Source organism: Anser cygnoides, chromosome 8 (genome assembly GCF_040182565.1).
Source record: "Anser cygnoides isolate HZ-2024a breed goose chromosome 8, Taihu_goose_T2T_genome, whole genome shotgun sequence".
Classification (NCBI taxonomy): domain Eukaryota; kingdom Metazoa; phylum Chordata; class Aves; order Anseriformes; family Anatidae; genus Anser; species Anser cygnoides.
Window position 1 is genome coordinate 18,729,230 of NC_089880.1, and position 20,318 is coordinate 18,749,547.

The window sequence follows — 20,318 nt, forward strand, 5'->3', positions numbered from 1 at the left end:
GCTTTTTACTCTTATTTCTTGTCAACATATGATGTGCTGACTATAGCCTTGTAGAGACAATGATCTCTGTTAAAAAAAAAAAAAAAGTCTTGACCTCAGTATCAGTGACCTCAACATCAGCAATGCTAGCGACACATGTAAAGCTGCATCCTGGAGACATCGCTATCTTCGTGCCGATACAACCACCAGGCAGGCACAGATAGCACTGTAAAGTGTAGGTGGGGAGAGCAAATAAGCAAATTAAGCACCAGATGAAATTACTGTGCTCAAAAATGCCCTCTGAAAGAAAATGGGGCTCTAAGCGCTGTCCATGAAGGTGTGGAGGGGTAAGAGTTGCTTTATGGAGGTTTTTTTCAGTCAGTATTCCCTCATGAAAACAAGCAGCAGGGTGCTAAACGTGGGTCACAGCAGTGCTGACACCGAAGCTCGCCTCAGTACCGTGGTTTTGCATATGGCTCGGCAGTGAAAACTTCTTGTTTTTAGCACACCTCCTGTGTATTAACAGAATAAGTCAGACTGAGGGGAATAGGGCCTTCTGAGCACCGCTGCCCACGCCGCATATCCCTGAGGGAACGAGTACAGTACGCATGCAAAGAGGGGGAAATCAACCCCCCGTTTTGCTCACAACTTAAAATTAAAGCAATTAAAAGCAACAAGTGCATAAGTCGTGTAGGCAGGTGAGGGGCTCGCGGGTGCCCTGGTGAAGCCCCCGCCAACCCTCCCCGTTTGCAGGGGGCACAAAACGCCGCTTCTCCAGCGCTGAGGTGCCGCCGGGCCGCCTTGGGCCGGGCCACCCTCTGCCCCTGGCTCCGCCGGGGGGGCACCGCGGTACCGGGGGAGGCTGGCACCGCTGGGCCTCGGCCTGGGGTCCCATCCGGTGCCGTCCAGTCCCACCGCTCCCGGGGCACGGGTCCGCCCTCCTCCGCCCGCGCCCCTTAAAGCCAGCGGGGCCGGGGCCCGGCGGGACGGCGCTGCGCAGCCCCGGCCGCTCGGGAGGCGGCGCTGGCTCCCTCCCCGCCGCGGGCCGCCCATGGAGATCTCCCTCAAGTACCTGCCCGGCGGCCGGGCCGCCGCCAGCGGGTGAGCGGGGCGGGGAGGCGGCGGGGCTGGGGTGGGGGTGGCAGCCCCCGGTGTTCCCCCGAGCTGGGCTGCGGGAGGTCGGCCCCCGCCGCGGGGCGGCAGGTAGCGGGCAGGTAACGGGCAGGTAACGCTGCGGTGTCGGCTCCCCTGGGCACAGCTCGCTCGTGTCGGTGCCCCCGGGGCCGGGACCGTGCCGGGATGCAGCCGCCCCTCCGCCGTGCCCCGAGCTGGGGGCTCGGAGCTGGGCGATGCTCACAACGTGCGGCCCCCCGCTGACCGCTCAGAGTGCTCTAACCACCGCTTTTCACGCTTGTTTCCTAATATTTTGGTTAGAAGTTGCAGCTCTGCAGTTTAATGCAATTTATTTGAATGGTACTTTGCATTTATTCTAGATATTAACGGCTTAGAAAGCAATTGCTGTGTATCGCCTGTTGTTGAGGGTATTATTCCTTAAATACCACCCCAGAGCACTCCCGCCTGTTGGTTGCTGGAAGCAGAAACCCAACAGCGATGCAGGCTTGAGTCTCACCTCTTCTTTTGTAAATCAAAATGTGCGCTGCTTTCCGTGGCTGAACTTCCTGCCAAGAGTTTCTGCAGCTGGTTACTGAAGGAAGCTGAAGGCATCAGTGAAGATGATCCCTCGCAGCGCAGATAAGCGAGGGTTGTGTAGAAGTGAAAGTGCTGTTATTAGTCACCTTGTAGCTGCTAGAGTAGCTGTAGGGGCTTGAGAGGCGACTTTGGAAAAAACCACCGTGATTTCCGTGGTATGTACTCGAATATCTAAGGAAACAGTCTTTCTCGGAAAGCTTGCTGTTTGCTTTAACATCTGCCATTTCAGATATGATTTACTTGAAGTTTAAGGGAGGATTTTGCTTATATCTTGGGGTGCTTTTTACGTCATACTTCTATGCTTTAGATATCAATCAGATCCAGCTTAAACCTGCTCCGTTTCCTCCTCCTTTCCCTGCTCCTATTCGTTTTAGTCTGGTGCAGGTCTTGTTCATTGCGTACCACACAAGTGCTTCTGCCTGTTCATGAGCAGCTGGGACAGGAGAAGCTCTTTCCTGGGGTGTCAGTGCTGGGTTGAAAAGCACACATATCCCCTTCCTTAGGGACTACTCAGTTATTATTATATTTTTCTGTTAGATTTGGTTGTTTGTTTTTCCAAGTTTATATCTTATACTGGACTGACTTTAATCACATTTGTTTTTTCTTAAAAATCCAAGTACAATTGTATTTTACAAGTTTTCCTTTTAAAACCATTCCTGTGTTTTCCCTGTCTCAAAACCAAAAGCAACCTCCCCCCCCCCCCCCCCCTTTGTGAATGATTGATTTAATGTGTAATAAAGATAACCTTTGAGATTCTGATGCTAAAATAGATTTTCACTTCCTCTTATGGAGGAATGGCACCGCGCTGCCTTTGCGGCTAGCTCTCACTTCTCGTGTTTGCCTGCTCTAGCAAGCCAAATGCACCTCATGGTCTACTGTTCGGGCAGAAATACCTGTACTCCTCGGACAGGTGGGGGCAGAAGAAGTAAGACTGTGTCTGAAAACTTGGAATTGGTCGTTTTGGTTTTGACCTTGAGAGAAAATTTCCTTTTTAAAATTCGGAAGGTGGGAGCAGTTCTGTGGATGGTTAACGGGACTGATAATCAGCTGGTGTAGCCGTTTCAGATGTGCTTGCTCTGCCTTGACAACTGGAGGGGGGAAAGAGGTTACATGCTTGGTTCTGACCTTTGTCTGAGGCAGGGAAACTCGGACAACTGCAGCACCGGAGAACAAGGTTAGAAAGACTGTGAGAGAAGGGGAAAGCTTTCAATGCCGTGTTCAGCTGAGAGGGAGAAGCTTCCAGTGGTTTAAGACATCTACAACAGCAGTCCTCTATGCTTGTTCTTCTTTTTTTTTTTTTTAACGTATTTGATTTCTTTTTTTCCTCAAATATTTAAACGTCTATGACTTTAGCCCTTAAAGAGGTGTGTTCATGATGGCAGTGCGCTCTGAAGCCTGCTTGGGTTGTTTAGTCTTAAAGGTATCTTTTTCTGGTGGTGGAATGTGGGTTGTTCAGTGAAGTGTTAACAGTGGCCTCTTCTTGCTTCAAAGCTTCAGTTTTAAGAGCGGGATAAAACTAGACTTGTTATTGCCATTACAGGTCCTATTTAACAACTGTTTCCTGAGAAATAGCTGTTTAATTATGTTATGGTTGAGTGATTTTAATTATGTGATCATACGTTAATATTTCTTAAATTCTACTGTTTATAAAGAAATTACACACCCTTTATGTCATGTGGAGATGTGAGGTGAAAATGCAAAATGAGGGAATAATTTGCTGAAGTGTTCTGTTGGGTTCTAATTAACATTGTTTGTATGGCAGAAATATGATGGCTCAGTCAGATTTAGACCTAAAAGAGACGGCTCTAAAAGAAGATTTGAAATTTTACTTCATGAACCCATGTGAAAAATACAGAGCAAGACGTCAGATACCATGGAAACTGGCTTTGCAGATTTTGAAGATCCTTATGGTGACTACACAGGTAATCTTTCCTCTGTTTTTACTCCTAGAAAAGCAATGATATGCAGGAGAAGGAGGTCTGTGGTCTTTGTCTCTGCCATCTCTGAGTATTCTTCATTGGCTTTGACTTTCTGATTCAGTCCAGAAAGAAAAAAAAAAATACTATGAAAGCTGTATGTTGAAGGGGAAGAATAACAAATTAAATTACAAAAGCCTCCTAGAGGTTTTGCGGCAGCGTTTGACCAAATAATTTGCTGTTTCTAAGATAGCACTTTAAAGAAATTACTCATCCGTTCCTCTAAATCCAACACCATCTTAAGAAGTGCTTGTGTCACAGTGCTGCTGCATGTTCTGCTTCCTGCTGCACTCATATATCACTGTTTCACTGGGTCACGTCAAAGGTGGTGGTCCTCAGAATCTAGTCAGTGACTTCAAATGTACGTGTTCAGTGTGAAAATGCTCGGCAGTCTGTCTGCTGATGCAGGGAATGACCAGGCTGTGGGAATCAGGCGTGCCCCTTGCTTCTGTCACCGAGTGATGCATTTCAAACAGTCTGCGGAGAGCTGGACAGGTAGGGGCAGAGAAGAGGAGGCTGTTAAACACACAGCTGTCATGGTGCGGTTGGTTATCTTACTATCCACTGGCAAATGCTGACTGGCAGGTCCCTTCATAGCCCTCTGTGAGCTTTGCTTTCAAAGGCCACAAGATTTCCTGGATCAGTTCCTAAGGCTTCTTTCAGGCTGACCTTGGGCCTTGCTCTGACACCTGCCAGGTAGTCAGCAAGAGAAGGAAAACAAACTGTGAAGGCTCAAGGCAGTCTTGAATAGAAGCTAATAGCAGGTAGACAGATTCTCGTAAGTGTCTGTATATTTCACAGATCCCAGATAATGTCCTGGAAGTTGTTTAAGCCTTCTTGTAGCTGCTTCTGCCTCATGTCAGCCTATTACCAGGCTCCTGTTGCAGCTCCTTAGGTGTGGCATAGCAGCTAGACATCTGTGCCTTAGTGAAAAGCAGAAGAGGCATCTGTCCCAGCGTGGGGAATAAGTTTTACTCCAACTCTGTGCAGAAATCCCCTAGGGAGTCCCCTGAGGAAATTCTGCTGTTTGATTTCTCTGTATTGTGGCTGGAAGACCCCTGTGGACTGTTGTTGTTGGTTTTGTTTGGTTTTGTTTTTCCAGAGATCCTAACTACTGCACCACTAGTGCTGTGGACTCACTTGTAGCACAGTTAACAATTTTGTAGCCAACTGAAAATGTAATTGATTTAAAACTTGGCTAGAAGCATGAATATCTTTAATCTAAAGACTGTGCGTAACAGGCACAGCTGGCACCTCCTTTTTCTTTGTTCTGGCTGTAGTTTCGCTGTGCAACCAAAAAGTCTTTCTCTAAATAGTACTGCTGCATGTATCCTTTTAGCCTAGCCCAGAGATAAGCAATTACTGCCTCGGACAAATGATGAAGTGTGCCAGTGAAGGGGAAAAAATAGGTGTGCTTTCCAGCTTCCATTGTTTTCAGTGAAGGCACCTGGATGTTAGTGGAGCCTGCCTGTTTGCTTTGGGGTACTTCTAAGTCTGTGGTTCCCTTGCAGTTTCTCCCTCCTGCTTCTACCAGTTTCTCGCAGGGCTTGGAAACTTGATGCAGTAACGAGCCAGTTTCACATTTCCCGTTAGTAAACAATTGAATCCTGGGATGAAGGGTTAGCTATTTGGGGCCTGGGATATGCTCCAGCTATGATGTTCATGAAGAAACTCTTGCCGCTTGATTTCAGCATTTAGGGGCATCCATATAGGTGGTCAGCACAAATCCTGAGAAGAGACTCTGCTGTCTTCTGCTGCTGCTTGTTATAGCCTCCTTAAGCAGCACCTGGGGCCCCAGGTGATGCTTTTTGTTGCCCTGGGGTCCCACATAGCTTTGCTGTAGCCTTGTGCCGTGCCAAGGACCTGCTGGAATTTGTCCCATAGCAAAGCAGGGCATTTTTGGGGTAGCAGTCTGTGCTGTTAGGTGAGCTCTTCTGCCCCTTGCACCCTCCACAAAATTTTTGGCAAGCTTCAGTTAGAGCTGCTGGTTGTGGGTGTGTAAAAGGCAGCAGTGACCTAGCTCTTTGTGTAGTTGTTGCACTGTAAGTTTTGTAGAAAACTTTGGTTTTCTGTTTCTTTTGCCGTGCATGTGGTGACCTTGACTTTAGTAGTGGTGTGGTGTTCATTAGCATTGTAAACAGGCAGATACTCTGCTCCTATTGTAGCAGGATCACAGTAATTGGCACCTTTCTATTTTGTATTTATTGTCCTTTAAAGCTGTTCCCAAAATGTTGCTGCTTGAACAGTACTCAAAACTCTGTTTCTCTTGTCAGCTTATCTTCTTCGGTTTGAGTAACCAGCTGGTGGTTTCATTCAAAGAGGAAAACACTGTCGCTTTTAAACACCTATTCCTGAAAGGCTATTCTGGTCTTGATGAAGATGACTACAGCTGCAGCATATATACACAGCAGGATGCTTATGATAGTATTTTTTATGTTATTAATCAGGTAAGTGCATTTGTTTATAATGAAGAGTGTTGAAGCTGAATGTAGAGCTAATAGACCTCTGCTAAGCCTCTATTTTTCTGTCTCTATTTGAATTTCAACTTTGATATTTTAGTGAATCCACTTAGGTGGGATGTTCTGAAGCTTGTGTGTAGATGTCTGCATTTTTGTCTCCTGGAGATAAATCTAAGACAAATTTTATTTGGTTAGTGGATAGTACTGAAATCCAGAAAACCTGAAAAATCAGTCATCTCGCATGAACTGGAACCTTTGTTTAGGTCTTGCTTTGAAGAGCCATGGGCCTGAGTATACCTATGTGTGGTATTCAAAAAATTTTGTGCTTACAGCTATACTGAATTGCAGCTTTGTAGTGAGTGCCAGAGGCCTCAAAATGGGGAATACGGTACTCCCAGGAATGTAGGGGCACTGGCCCTGGCTAGGGATGGCATTTTAAGGAACCTCCCCTTTATAATTGAGGGAGGAGGGTGAATAAATCTAGAATTTTCATTCTAGTATGTATTTTTATATTTAATACATTCAGAAGTCATGAGATGAAAGAGGGTGTGTGTGTGTGTAAAATGGGACATGTTGTTTGTGTTCAGGAATGGTGATAGGCTCAGGAACAGTTCAGGTGTGAGGAACAGCAACTGGCTTTGAACCACCTCTCCCTTCCCAGACCTCGGGACGTTAGCTCTGACGCAGTCAGAGCAGTGCTGCCCACTGCCAGCTGTGCCTGGCAGCATCTGGGGATGCTGTGGTGCGAGGCCATGCCTCCTCTTTAAATGTGTGCTTGTGCTGGGGTTTGCTGCTTCTCAGACATCTCTACACTACAGCAGAGCCCTCAGCAGATCAAACACATTTCTACTGTGCAGCGCAAGGTCAAGGGTCTGGCTGTTAAAATGAGTGCTGAGGTAGTTTTCTCCATCTTCTGAGTTCTCAATATTGCTACTATTTCTGCTCCAAAATGTTCTTTTTTTTTTTTTCTTTCTTGGTTGCTTTCTCTCTTTTCCTTCTTTTGTAGGCACTAATGCTGAGGTGAAGTCCAGATAGAAGACAGTAGAGAAATAATAGCTTATATCCTCAAGAATGAGCCAATGTGTGATACAGGCATCAGGAAAAGGTCTCTTCATAAAATGTCTATGTTGTATAAATGTAGACATATTGTTCAAGAAGGATAAAGTTGTGTAGTCTGGGTGCTGGTGCTGAGCTGGGCTGGCACATGGGCTTGTCGCTGAGCTGCTCTGCTGCTGGGCAGCCGAGAGGCACGGCAGGAGCTGTGCCCCAGGTGCCAGCATCACCTGCAAGGTGAGACTCCACGGTCAGAGCATATACCTGGCATCCAGCCCTGGGGCTGTGTAGGAGGCAGGTCAGGATAGGATCAGCCTTGAAACGGAGTTTTTCAGTGGATCCATGCATGGAGAATGCTTGACTTGACATTCCTTATTGGCTTGCATTTCTAGCCCTTGTTTTTAAGCACATACGAAGAAGCTAGCACAGTGACGCTTTCCAGGTGACTTGCACTGTGTGTAAAGTAAGTGGAAACTAAAGTGCCTTCTTCACAGGCGTACTTTGAGTTGCCTCTGTGCTTGTGTAAAGCAGACAGGTTAAATTACTTTTGGACGCTGCCCAAGCTGTGTGTGTGCTCCTTGGTTGCTAGCTGTACAGCAGATATGTGGCTTCACTCTCCTGTAGTTACAGGGAGCAGCTTTGATTTTGCTCTTGGGGTAGGTTTTACAGACAAAGATACAACTGTGACTTGGACTGTAAGTACTTTCAACCTAAGCCTCTTCATGGAGGCAGTAATAATTTGGGTACACTTATCTTCGTGAGATGACTACTTTAGGGAAGGGATTGCTGTAGAAAAAGAGCAGAAATTTGCAAATCACTTACTAATCTTTCCAGGCCTTAACACTAAACCCATAATAGCTCATGTAAGTCCTAAGCTTGCTTAGTATTGTGCTTTTAACTGTTTTAACCAGCATCTGAGTTCGAGATAGAAGAGTTTAACTTATACAGCCCAGGATTTTTTTAAAATTGTGCTGAATTTTAAACCAAAGATCTTAAAGTTTCAAGTGGTTTGAAAACTAGCACCTTCGTGAGTTAAATACATAAGATATCCCTGGAGTGCGTGTGGTTAGTAGCAGGACTGCACTGAAGTCCCTGCCACGCATCTCATTAAAGCTTGTCTGCTGGCTTGCTGAACAGCACACGGGTAATCATTTGCCGGCAGCCCAGTAGGTATGGGGCAACTAGTCACTGTGTAACCAGGATGTCAAGCACTACTCATTAGTGGCCAGCAGCCGGCTTAGCTTCCTGTGAGATGCCCCAAAATCTTTACTTTCACATAGTCTGCAAGTTGAGGGGTTTTCTTTTTTTTATGCAAAAGTTGTATTGATGCATGTAACTGAGACAGCAAGTTACTGTCTCTGGCAGAAAGAGGAGAATCTCTGTTAACTTCTAGTTCTGTTTTGCTTTTAAACTAGTACAAACAATTAAAGAACATATCCTTGGGGACGCTTGGTTATGAACATGATGGATCAGGTTTAAAAATTTGTAAACAGCAGTACAAGAAAGGTGCAATGCTTCCTTCCAATGACACACTGAACATAGACGTTTCTACTGAAACAGGTATGGTACTGTTGCACTAAAAAGTATCTTGAACTGTAGAGTATTTAAATTCTAATGCTAAATCAGTAAAATTTAAAACTAATGGCTTTTTTTTCTGTGGTGCTCATGTGTTTTTTGCCTCTTTCCCTCTTGCTTATCTACCTAAAAGTGACAACTGTGTAGACTATAGGAAGCTATTCAGCTGCTGTCATTAGCTGGTTGTGGTCTTATTTTTATTTTTTTTCTTTTTTCCTGTTTGTTTTTTCATCTCCATTCCATGCAGAAAGTTCAAATGCAGGTTTCCGAGTGCTGATAAGGCTGTAACTTCTGTAGGTGGGTGTCCTTACCACCTCTCAGAGCAGAGACCTGGCTGCAGCTTCTCCACAGCTGCTTACATAATCCCCTAGCTGGGACTCTGTGAATATTTGCTTGATTAGGACTTATGATTGAACCCAATTAGGTGAATTTTATGGTGCTTTATATGTGAAATTTTTAGCATTTTATCTTTTTGTCTTCTCTTTGCAGAATGTATCGTTTTAAAGCCACAGGAGCTGGCCAGTAAAAATGCTGAACTGAAGTTGAACTCTTCATTCTTCAATCTTGAATTTTATAGGTAAAGTAGTGTGGGATTTGGTTTTGCAATTTTTTTCACTTTCATATGGATATGATGGATTTGGATTTGTACAGTTTCTGTGCTTTGTGTATGCATGTACTTGTGTGTATATTTATATACTTTTTAAAACATTCAGGCTTATACAGGTTGAAATCTCCTTCAAGCTGAAAGGCATTGCCCTACAAACAATCCATGCCCGTGAATTGCCTGACTGCTATGCATTTCAAAATACTGTAAGTGACTGTGGGGTATGGCACTTCCAACACTATACATATAACAAGAGTTTAAGGGCCCACAGGCATCATCCTTGTATCTAGACTGGAAGGGAAAAGCAGTTGAGTCCTGGCCCTTACCCCTTCTTACCAAAGGTTCCTGGAATTGTTTCCATGGGCCAATGTTGTTTCCAGCTGCTAACTTCATAGCCTGAGAAGGAGGTAAGTAATTGCTAGTCTACTGAAGGCTAAACTTGAAGTTTGGCTTCTTGGAATACTGCCTTTTATGCTATAAGATACATGTTCTCAAACTATTTCTACACCACTGTTTATGGTGACAGCTTTCTTAAAACTTACCTGAATAACAAATACTGATATATATTATGTCAGAACAGTTACCAAAATTTGTTTTATAAATACATTTTTGTTGGTCTTGCTTCTGATATACTCTTGTGCTTCCAGATCACTTTCAATAATAGAGCTCACAGTGGAAAAATCAAAATCTATTTTGATAGTGATACTGATATTCAAGAATGCAAAGACTGGCACATACTTGGTTCTGGTGAGTATAGCACACACTTTTGCACAATGGCATTGTTACACATCTCCTCCTGTCATTTCACCTGCTCTGTAAGTCTGTCTAACAAGACTTTCCCTATCCTGTTCATCCTCCACACTCCCTGCCCTTGCAACAAAAAGCTTTGCCTGATGCAACTCATTACCTCTTTGTAATCAGGTGTTTGGGAAATAATCCCCTTTTACAGAAGAGATTGAGATAACATGGGCATCTCTATACAGTGGTGTGTGTTAGCAGTAGGCTATATCTGGAAGGAGGGTGGATGTTTCTCTTAGAGATTTTAATTGTTCTACTGATCTGAGATTGCTCAAACGATTCCAGTTCATGTACTAACAATGGTAAACTCCCAACTCAATCCTTTTTACAACTTTCAAAAGTGTTTCTTTATGAGCAGTTGAAGCATGCTATTTCTGAAAGAGTTTAGAGTTGTCTTTTTTCTTTAATTGTTTTTTCCACTGATAAATTTCATGATGTGCATGAGCAAGGGATGGTATCTACCTTTTTTTTCAATTGTGAAGGCTTTAATGGTTGAGGATTGTGTACTAAAGACTCCTTCGCAGGAATAGTCACTGTACTGAACAGTATGTGACTACTTCTGTATGTTGACTTGCTGTAAAGGACTATAGCAGAGTAATAGTTGTGTGTCCTATACAGGATCTCAATTAATGATGATGTTAAATAGCCTGCCTTTGGCCAAAGCCAACTTTTCTCTGATAATAGCATGTGGTACTGATATTAAAGAGATATCTTATAGTGTGTTCTGAATAACCACAAAGTGTTCTGGCTTGCATCTATTTACAAAATTTCTTGGTGGCTGTCTTTCAGCTAGCTGTTCTTGAGTAGTTTGTTTACATGTAATAACCAGCTGAGGGACCATATGTAATTTTGCAATAAACCTGAAGTGCTGTTTACAATGGTAAAGAGTGTTTTACTGTATTTCATATAGTTAAAAAATACATGTGATAGGGACAATTGATGATAAAACATCTGTTCTGGGTTTACATGATGGCTTCTAAATCTGTGCATGAAAAGAATACAATGCAAAAGTCAAACAAGTTTGATTGCAGGTCAGGGAATGAGAAACAAGGTGGGATTTTTTTTTGTTGTTTGGTTTTAAAGTTAATACAGATGTTGACTCATATCAACATCACTTCTTTTACCCTGTGTAGTTGTAACACTGTTGGAGCACAGATGTAGATGGAGAGATGAACTTAGTGGAGAAAGGGGACACCTGTATTAATATTCCCAGTTTTGTTTTAATTTTGAAAAACTCAAGCATGCTTATAATTCTTGATACCCATGTAATTCTCTGGTCAATTATACTCAAGACATACTTGTTCAAAAATGAGTAGTTTCATACCTCCTTTCTTCATGGGGTAAGAGTTTAAATGCAATATATCTGACCATTTTGTAACAATATGTGCTCAAAAAGATGTGAAGACTAACTCTTTCCTTTCCTTGGCTTTTTACAGTTCTCCAGAAAAACAGTCAGTATATTCTAGTTTTTGATGGATTTGTCATCTTAAGTTGCTTAGCATCTCTTATCCTCTGCACACGATCCATTGTTCTTGCATTGAGGCTACAAAAAGTAAGCACAGTACTCATAATCTCAGTGTTTATTTTGTCTCTATCATGTTTGCTAGTTTTGTGAAGTGGGATGTTTTTGAAATATTGGCTGGCAAATCACTTGCGAGGATGTTGCTCTCTTGCTATATCTCTATTGCTAGAAAGGATGTGTAAGTGTCTGTGATGAACAGTTGCTTGCAGAAGGGGGTTTTACTTCTGGTTGAATTCTACTGTAATATGAAGCATTTCATTTTATCTCTTGAGGGTGCTAGGAGGGCACTTTTTGGGTGTGTGTCCAGGACTTAATGTTGTTCAGGATCTTATACAAAATAAAAACAAACAAAACCATCAAGACCTTCACAAACGAACAAAATAATACTTCTGAGTCTTTGTGCTGCTAACAGCCAACACATCTTACACCTTAAAAGTATGAATTCTCCTTCACTGACTTCAGAGCAGAAATCCGATACGGGTCATATTGTAAATTAATACTTTAATGAACATCCCTCAAAGCCAACAATAACTGGAGAACAGAAAGCATAGCATATATTTTAATTCTGTCGGTTTGTTGGTCTTTCTGAGACTGGAACAGATCTTTTCAGTTCTTCCTTCTCCCTCTACTGTCCCTGGTCAGCCCGCTGTCAGATTCCTCTTGCTTACCTTCCTTTGCAGACTCTGAGACTGACTTCATCTCAAGCTGCTTGTAGAGCCTTGTGTAGGCAGACTTGGCTCTTCTGGGCCAAAGGCTGATGCAGAGACACGAGCTGGGCCCTGAGGTGTAATAGTCTGTAACAATTAATTGGCGCAGACTTTGTAAGCTTATAGTAGGTGGAAAATAAGTGCAGGATATGTACGATATGAAAGCACAGATGCTTGTTTATCTTATTCAGTATATCCTTCTTGTCCTCACCCTTGTGTGGTTTACAGAATTCAGCAAAGGTGTTATCAAACTGCTGCCAGGAGTATGGACACTGTCATTTGTGTGTGAGCAAAAAGAACAAGTGAGAGCAGATAGGCCAGGTGGGGTGCAGGAGGTGGTATTGTTAGCTCTGTCAGAAGTGAGCCTTACAGCCATGTTTGAGTTGTAGGTATCAATTATTCTTGTCTCATTCCTGCTGGGGGGTGGATAGAAACCTCTTGTGAAGGCAGTTGACAAGGGGATAACAAGCCATGGCTAGGTTAGTGGGGATCAGTTAGGAAGTCAGCTGTTCTATGGAAAGTTGGTTTTCACCGGTCTAAATTGTTTTTCTTTCCGTTTATTTCTCTTGCTATTGCCAATGACTTTCAGGCTATTATTCCAGCACATACAATGGGAAAAAGTGGGTATGTGAATCTTGAGCATTACTACAGTACTGGGGCATCTGTACATATTTTTCATCTAAGGTGACCTGTAACTAAACATCTAAATGCTTGTCAATAGAGATTTGTGAACTTCTTCTTGGAGAAATACAAGCGTCATGTCTGTCATGCTGATCGCCTGGAGTTCATAAATGGATGGTATGTCCTAGTCATTATCAGTGATGTGATGACAATCATTGGGTCAATCCTAAAAATGGAAATAAAAGCCAAGGTGAGAGTTCAATGCTTCAGGTGAAGTACTAGTCTTGTTACAATCAGGTGTAATGTATTTTAACTTGGCGACAAATGAAAGTGAGCTACAATAGTTAATAGTTATCTTGTTTGCTTCTTGCTAGTTCTTATTTCTCCTATGTCGTTGTCCTCTGTACTGTAACACAGGCAGCTGCTTGAGATATTGGGCATTTGTTCCCCCTTGAGGATTATGTTGTATGTCACATCAAACTCTTGGGCTTGCTCTTCTTTCTGAGCACTGCTCTTATGGGTGGTGGAGGGATTCTTGCATCCAGCAAAAAGGACATGCATGCATCATCTGTTAAAATGAAGGCTGTGCTGGGCTATTCTTACTAATAATTGCTTTCAGTCCCCTTTCCCCAGTGTCATTCAATAAGACCTTGTAAGCTGTTTAAACGTCTCATTTCCACAGTGTGAAGTCCCCTAATCCCTGGTTTAGAACCTGTGGGTAGACGGTTCCTAACTAAAATCCCTGGGTTATGTTATTCCTGTAAGTAGCGGTAGTGCATGTTGCACAGGGAAGTCAGGAGTCATCCGCCTTGGATAAAACAGGGGCCTGAATGGCTCCAGGGGCTGGAAGAATAGCTAGTACAGCTTGCTGTCCCAGCCTGCCCAAACTACAGGCACAACCAGTGTCAACTGCTAGTCCTTGACCTCCTCGTCTGGGCTTGCTGAAATCAATGTGTTTTGTCCAGCTGGCAGCTGTAAGTGGTGTGTGGTATGTTTTTTTTTTTTTTAATTTCAATAGAGCTGTGTGTCAACAATTTGTATGTTCACAAAACTTTGTATTCTGGGAAAAGCAGAATAGGTGGTGTGCTGCTGCTGCTTCATGTGTACTAATGCTCAAAGGGCAAATGCCCAGAGTGGCTTTCAGAGGAAGCACTTGCCAATGTCCAGTTGTATGGCGAGGGTGGGAAATCGTGAACTAAATGAGTATCTCACACTTACTGTCACCAGTTCTAGCCATCTGCTCAAGCAGAATGCGAGTAGAATTGGTTACAAATGTCCCTGGTAGTGAAAATTGTGTTCCACTTCAAACAGCTGGCAACCTGCTCAAAGCTGTTAATGCTTGTAGCACAGACAGAGCTGTGGTCCTGAGGCTAACTTGTTGTTTAAATGATGGCTCACATTATACTAAATAGTGAAGGAAAGCTTGTTGGCCTAACAACGGCATATGTTAACTTTTTCATTAAAAAATAAATGAACTTGGAGATATATTCAATCTGATCCTAGAACTATGCAGTAACTAAAGTAAGGGCTTTAGTTTTTCCAGGCTTTGTGAAAAACCTCAAGAATGTCAGTGTAGATGTACTTTCATTTGCAGCACTAGTGCGTTTGGGTCATCTTGCTAAATAAGTGCAGCACACTGTGGTCTGACTTTTGTGATGTAGCAATATCCTTTGGATATCAGACTGTCCTGCTTTGTTTGTTTGACCTGCTGAAACTTGATCAGCTCTCAAGCTGACATACTTCTTGCTTAGTAACCTGACCACTTGCTCTCTTTGGATCCCTCAGAATCTTACAAGTTACGATGTCTGCAGCATTTTACTTGGAACATCAACTTTATTTGTGTGGGTCGGAGTCATCAGATACCTGGGATATTTTCAAACCTACAATGTAAGGCTGGAATCAAATATTCAACAATTATATATTTACATCTGTCACTCCTATTCAGGTCTTTGTTTAATGTGTGACCTCTTTTCCTTTCCTCCATGCTTTTTTTGTAGGTGCTCATTTTAACTATGCAAGCATCATTGCCCAAAGTGCTAAGGTTTTGTTGTTGTGCTGGGATGATTTATCTTGGCTATACTTTCTGTGGCTGGATTGTATTGGGACCGTACCATGAAAAGGTATGTCAGCAGTGTTACTCCTTTTCTGGTCAACTGTGTAAATGTCTGCGTGAAGCTCCCGGTTATGAATTTAGGACTTGTTTCTGGTATTTCTTTTTGTTTAAAAGCTCCAACGCAAAAGAACATGGAAGCGTTTCTCCTTCCACATACGCTTCTTGTCACCTGCTTCTTCTAACAAAATAACTCTGTTCTTGCGTTCTCTGTCTGAACTGTACCGACCTGTAATCTGAGTGTCTGTATTGTTTGGCTGGGGCTAGAGGTGCATTGCTCTGTTCTCTGTCGCCCTCTCCTGGCAATCTCCGTGCAACTGGAATGAAGTTCACTGTTAGCATTTCTGGGTATCACATCCACTGACCTTGTTTTCCAAATCTTTTCCATGCCATGTAACTTCAGCCACTAAATCTTGACTCAGATGGGTGGATGAGTGGTTTTCTTCTATGTTTACTTTGCTTTGTCTGGGTATGTTGTGGTTTCTTTTATTCTGTGTTGTTTGTGTAAGCTTGATATCAAAATGTTTGCCTGGTGTGTTCATCTTCTCAGAAACCTGTGTACAGAAGTAAAGCTTTATACATTGCAAAATGCACACAAAAAACCCTCTAAATTTTGGTTTCTTTTCATAATGGATGCTGTATCTGACTGTTTGGGGGGGGGAGAGAGGGGAAGCAGGTTCCTGATTTTAAACATCCATTCATAAATAACAAACGACTTCTTGTGCTTGATTTCTGATTACACACCCTATATACAGTAAAAAAGATGCATGCTGCAGTGCTTGCTTTAGCTTTTGTTACCCCCAGGGTTTGGATTCATCAAACTCATAACTCTCTCCTCTGAAGTGTAGGTGTTCAGTCTGCATATGTCTTAAATCGAGGACAATGCATTTCTCCGGGATGCTATATGCTGTGAGATCTTCTATTGTAATAGCAGCTAAGTTCTTTATAAGAAGCACGACATGAATACTGTTCCCTGAAATCTTCCCTGCTGTCCTTGTAGAAAGCGCACTAACGATCTGAGCAGAAGGAAATGTAGTCAACAACGTGCTTATCTATTTCCATGTTAATTCGTGCTAATATTACAGATCGATATCGGGGAAACAACTGTAGTTCTGTGGGGGTTTTTGTCACCGTTGCTATTGCTGAACACTTCCCCTGTGCCCCACTGGAAGGCGATGTGGCGCTGTGCAGAGCATGTAGAGCCCGGTGCTGGGCTGGCAGCCTGCTCCCTGCGCTGGGAGAGGGAAGAGCCTTCCCTGCTGGGCAGGTACAGAGGAGAGAGGTCCTTATTCTCAGATACTTTGAAAAACTTTAGTTGGAAAACATAACTATGCTGTTTTTTTAATTTATTTTTTATTTTCCTGCAGGTTTAGAATAGCTTAAAATTTAAGAACTTAAATTTTCTGTGGTGGTCACTTACTGACAACAGAAATGTAAGGAGATTTATTATCACAAAATAGACCTGTGATGCTCAACGGGCAAAAGAGCCAATGCAAAATGCTCAGAACTGTGTAGAAATATAAGCATAGCTACTACTGATAGGTATGTTTCAGTTTAAATGTTCAGAAAAGAAACGAAGGATGGTAGTGCTTCGGTTGGCTTTTTTTCTGCTAAGAGTAAAGCTCTAAAGGGAGGAAATACTTGTGTCTTGTAGTTACATTTTTCACCTTCCCTTTAATCTGGATGAGTGATTGAAATTCTAATAGTATTTGTACTCTTTATTTTCTAGTTTGAAGATCTGAACACGGTGGCCGAGTGTCTGTTTTCTTTGGTCAACGGTGATGATATGTTTGCAACATTTGCTCAAATCCAGCAGAAAAGCACGCTGGTGTGGCTGTTCAGTCGGTTGTATCTGTATTCCTTCATTAGTCTGTTCATATACATGATCCTCAGCCTTTTTATTGCACTCATCACTGACTCCTACGACACCATAAAGGTAAAGCATTAGTCTTCCATTGCACTTCTAACTAGTTCTGTATTTATCCTTGTTCATCACTCAACACCAGAATATCTGGCGCTAATTATGATGACTGATTAGAATATTAGAATCTTGTATGCTGAACTGGTGTTTTGGAGAGCATTTCCTCTGCATGGCAATGCTGAATGTCCACGCTGGGGCCTCTGGAATCCAGAATTGCTGTTGCTAATGAAAATGAACCCAGGGCAATCGCAGTGAGCACAGCAGCTAGCTGGAACAAGGGAGGATCAATGCAAGCATGATTCAAGACTGCTTGCTTGTTCTTGCAGTCAGTGAACTAGATGTAAAAGAAACTGGACAATGTGAATTTTGTCACTTTTAGTTTGCTCTGATCCCACTACATATATAGTGTTTCTGGGATGGGATTGTATTTTTTTTTTCTTATAGAAATACTGAATGAATGAAACAAATCATTAAATCATTTTTTCTCTTTTGTACTCTAGAGGAGACTTGAAAACACTTAATGCCCGGTAATTTCTGATGTGTTGTAATAACATGCTTTATTTTTCAGAAATACCAGCAAAGTGGGTTTCCAGTAACAGATCTACATGAATTTCTAAAAGATTGTGGCAATGTTTGTTACAGAAAAGAACAGGCTTCCATGCCATCCATCTGTTGCTGTAGAAGGTTAGTAGGGTGTTTCTGATGAGAGTTATTCTCAGAAGTACACCAGTTAGCTTCTCACTACAAAGTGGAGCTTCGCAAATGTTGGAGCACCCAGAGTTCTGCCCATGGAGTACTTGGGCTCTGTTATCCCTCCCGTGTTTTACTGGGTGTTAGATCTTTAGTCTGCTTGTGGTGAAGGGGAGCTTTTCTAAGTTTAAACACACCTTAAGTGTTTTACTCATGTAAAAGCTACCATGCAGAAACTGGTGGAAGTTGACAGAAGGATGGCAAAGTATAATGTGGAGCTGCCAAGAAGTCAGGAGAAAATTACGTCTCCTCAGCTTAGGGTTTAAGTCTTCTGTTTCTAAATAGTTTTTCCACTAGGCTGTGGGAAGTAGTAGACAGCAAGAGGATGTGATTCAGCAAGGGACCTGTACTTAATTCCACAGCTATGTTGTATCTGTGAGGCAAACCAGTCCAATGTAATCTGTCACAATACCAGAAACATTTCTAAATGTCTGGTTGCCGCTAAATTCAAACCTTTGGAGATCTAAGCTGTGGTCCTTCTTAAGCTGGTCTTGGTGAGGTATCGAGATCTCATTTGGTGCTGATCTGGTTTGGAATTCTAAGAATAGAATTCTGTTTCTGAGGAAACCTAATACACCTCTGAGTGCGTGACTGAAAAGGTAGGAGACTTCTTGTCGCTGTCACTAGACAGTCTAGGAGTATTTGTGCTTGTGCACAGAATGATTGTGGGCACAGGGCAAGGAAGCCAAGGCTATGGGAGAAGGAATAGTGCTGAATGTGAATTCTTTTTCAGTCCCAACTGGCGTAACGAATCCTTCTTATATACTGAGGCTTTTGTGAAATGCAACCTTATACTTTTGATGTACTCTGGCAGAAAGAAACCTCTTAGCCAAAAAGGAGCAAGTGAGATGATGATGGGCAGGTATCCCAGCAGTTGCTGTGGGCACTTGAAAGTTGACTAGTTCATGAGAAAGCCAGCCAGGTACAGCTTCAGGTTTCACATCTGAGTTATCATGCAAGCTAAGAGATTCTTGTCTGCTTGAGCATAATAAATATATTTTACTGTAATATGCTGCAGAGTGTGGTGAGGACAGAAGCTTGGTAGCTGGAGTGCAAATCTATAGGGCTTTTTTACTAAAACAATTTCTGCTTGATTGTCTCAGTGCAGGTGTTGAGAGCTGTATCCTGAAATGGGAGAGCACAGGGCAGAATGATCAAAATTCATCATAGTTTTGTATTGCTTCCTATTCCTTACTGAATGAAAAATTGTCAACTTTTCTTTTGCAGGCGACAAAGTGATGACAACTTAATACTCGTTAACTGACGATTCTGCATTGAAATTCACCACTAATGTATGCAAAGAAAGCATAGTTGTATGGAGAATAATAATTCTCCAAATTGCAACGAAACCCACTATCTGGACCTGCCTCGTTGTGAACAGACTAATTGGACCTAATTAAGGTGTTGGGGAAGAAAAGCTGCTAATGTGACCTCAGCTGGCTGATCAGGAAAAGAGCCCAGCTGGTCTGGAGGAGACCTGTGAAGAACTCTACATTCTTGCCCCAAGTTTTGTCACATTAAAGAAGGCTGATCCTTGAGAAGTGTCTATGAGAGCTCTGTTTGCTAATCACCGCCAGGAGGAAGAAAAGTGGTGCTGAACCAGCAGTTCTTCTTAGTAAGACATACATGGATGACATTTAAAAATAATTCCACAGTAAAAACAAAAACACATGCGCACAAAAATAAATAAAAAGTAGAGTATTACAACTATTGGCAAGGGAGGAGGCTTTCATTTCACTTCAAGTGATGCATTTAGCATTGAAACTAACTTCTACTTGGCACAATTCATTTCCTTGGAATAAATTTCTGTAAAACTACAGAGCTGCAAAAAAGTGCAAAAGAATTGCTGTTCTCCTTCTTGTATATCAGTTTTAACATAAACCATTTTTAGATCATTTTTCTGTTTAATAGCTTTACTAAAAACAAAAGCAATTTGTTATCCTTTTTTGGTTGTGAGTCTTCTCTATTATGCTTACAGTATTTGATGCGTATATTGTGACCAAATTAAACTTACTGCTTCACCTATAGGTAAACACTTTTTTTGCACAGTTAGAAACTTCTGTGGCAAGCATAATGTAAGGGATGATGAAAAGACTTTTCAAATTGCCTGTAAGAGAGGAAAAAAATCCTGTTCTTGTATGTGTAAGGTGGGTGGCAGCTTAGTTTGGGGTAAAATGATGCTGGTAAAACTTGTACAAGATCCTGACTTACTGACAGCTGTTATTACAGAAGACTCATCCTCACAATACTGCATATACTTCCCACTACAATCTGGCAGGAAGAGTTTCAGAGAGGACCAGGAATTGTTGGTAACAGATAACTATAACGTAGAAAAATTATGGTTAAAAACTAGAACCTGGCAAATTCATGCTCCAGTATTGCCTGGGGGTCAGGAGAAAAAAAGTTCAACCTTTTAAAAAGGTAAAGGCTTGCTAACAGTGTTGTCCAAAGCTCCTGCTCTTGTTAACAGCACTACTTGTTTACCTAAAGTAATTCATAGATAGAAAAGCCTGACTTATTACCCTTGAGCAAA

At 42.4% G+C, this 20,318-nt stretch overlaps 1 protein-coding gene across 4 annotated transcripts; it reads left to right on the top strand.

Moving 5' to 3' along the window:
* The first annotated feature begins 934 nt into the window (after positions 1-934).
* On the top strand, positions 935-19,726 carry MCOLN2 (mucolipin TRP cation channel 2). 4 transcript variants are annotated; one of them, XM_048059019.2, is made up of 14 exons: positions 935-1,080; positions 3,452-3,611; positions 5,939-6,112; positions 8,593-8,737; positions 9,242-9,329; positions 9,466-9,562; positions 10,004-10,103; positions 11,591-11,706; positions 13,105-13,254; positions 14,790-14,891; positions 15,002-15,124; positions 16,844-17,050; positions 17,604-17,719; positions 19,013-19,726. In XM_048059019.2, exons 1-14 carry the CDS (start codon positions 1,031-1,033, stop codon positions 19,047-19,049), a joined length of 1,665 nt encoding a protein of 554 aa, XP_047914976.2. In that variant the 5' UTR covers positions 935-1,030; the 3' UTR covers positions 19,050-19,726. The 4 variants fall into 4 exon arrangements, with proteins under 4 accessions (XP_047914976.2, XP_013033479.2, XP_013033480.2 ...); XM_013178025.3 differs by lacking the exon at positions 935-1,080 and adding an exon at positions 1,711-1,844; XM_013178026.3 differs by lacking the exon at positions 935-1,080 and adding an exon at positions 2,471-2,599.
* The last annotated feature ends 592 nt before the right edge of the window (positions 19,727-20,318 follow it).

Bases quoted from the DNA above. Each gene is read 5' to 3' on its own strand.
- MCOLN2 (XM_048059019.2), top strand. From the start codon at position 1,031: ATGGAGATCTCCCTCAAGTACCTGCCCGGCGGCCGGGCCGCCGCCAGC. The intron at 1,081-3,451 runs GTGAGCGGGGCG...TTTGTATGGCAG, and splicing joins GGCCGGGCCGCCGCCAGCGG to AAATATGATGGCTCAGTCAG. The intron at 9,563-10,003 runs GTAAGTGACTGT...TTGTGCTTCCAG, and splicing joins GCTATGCATTTCAAAATACT to ATCACTTTCAATAATAGAGC.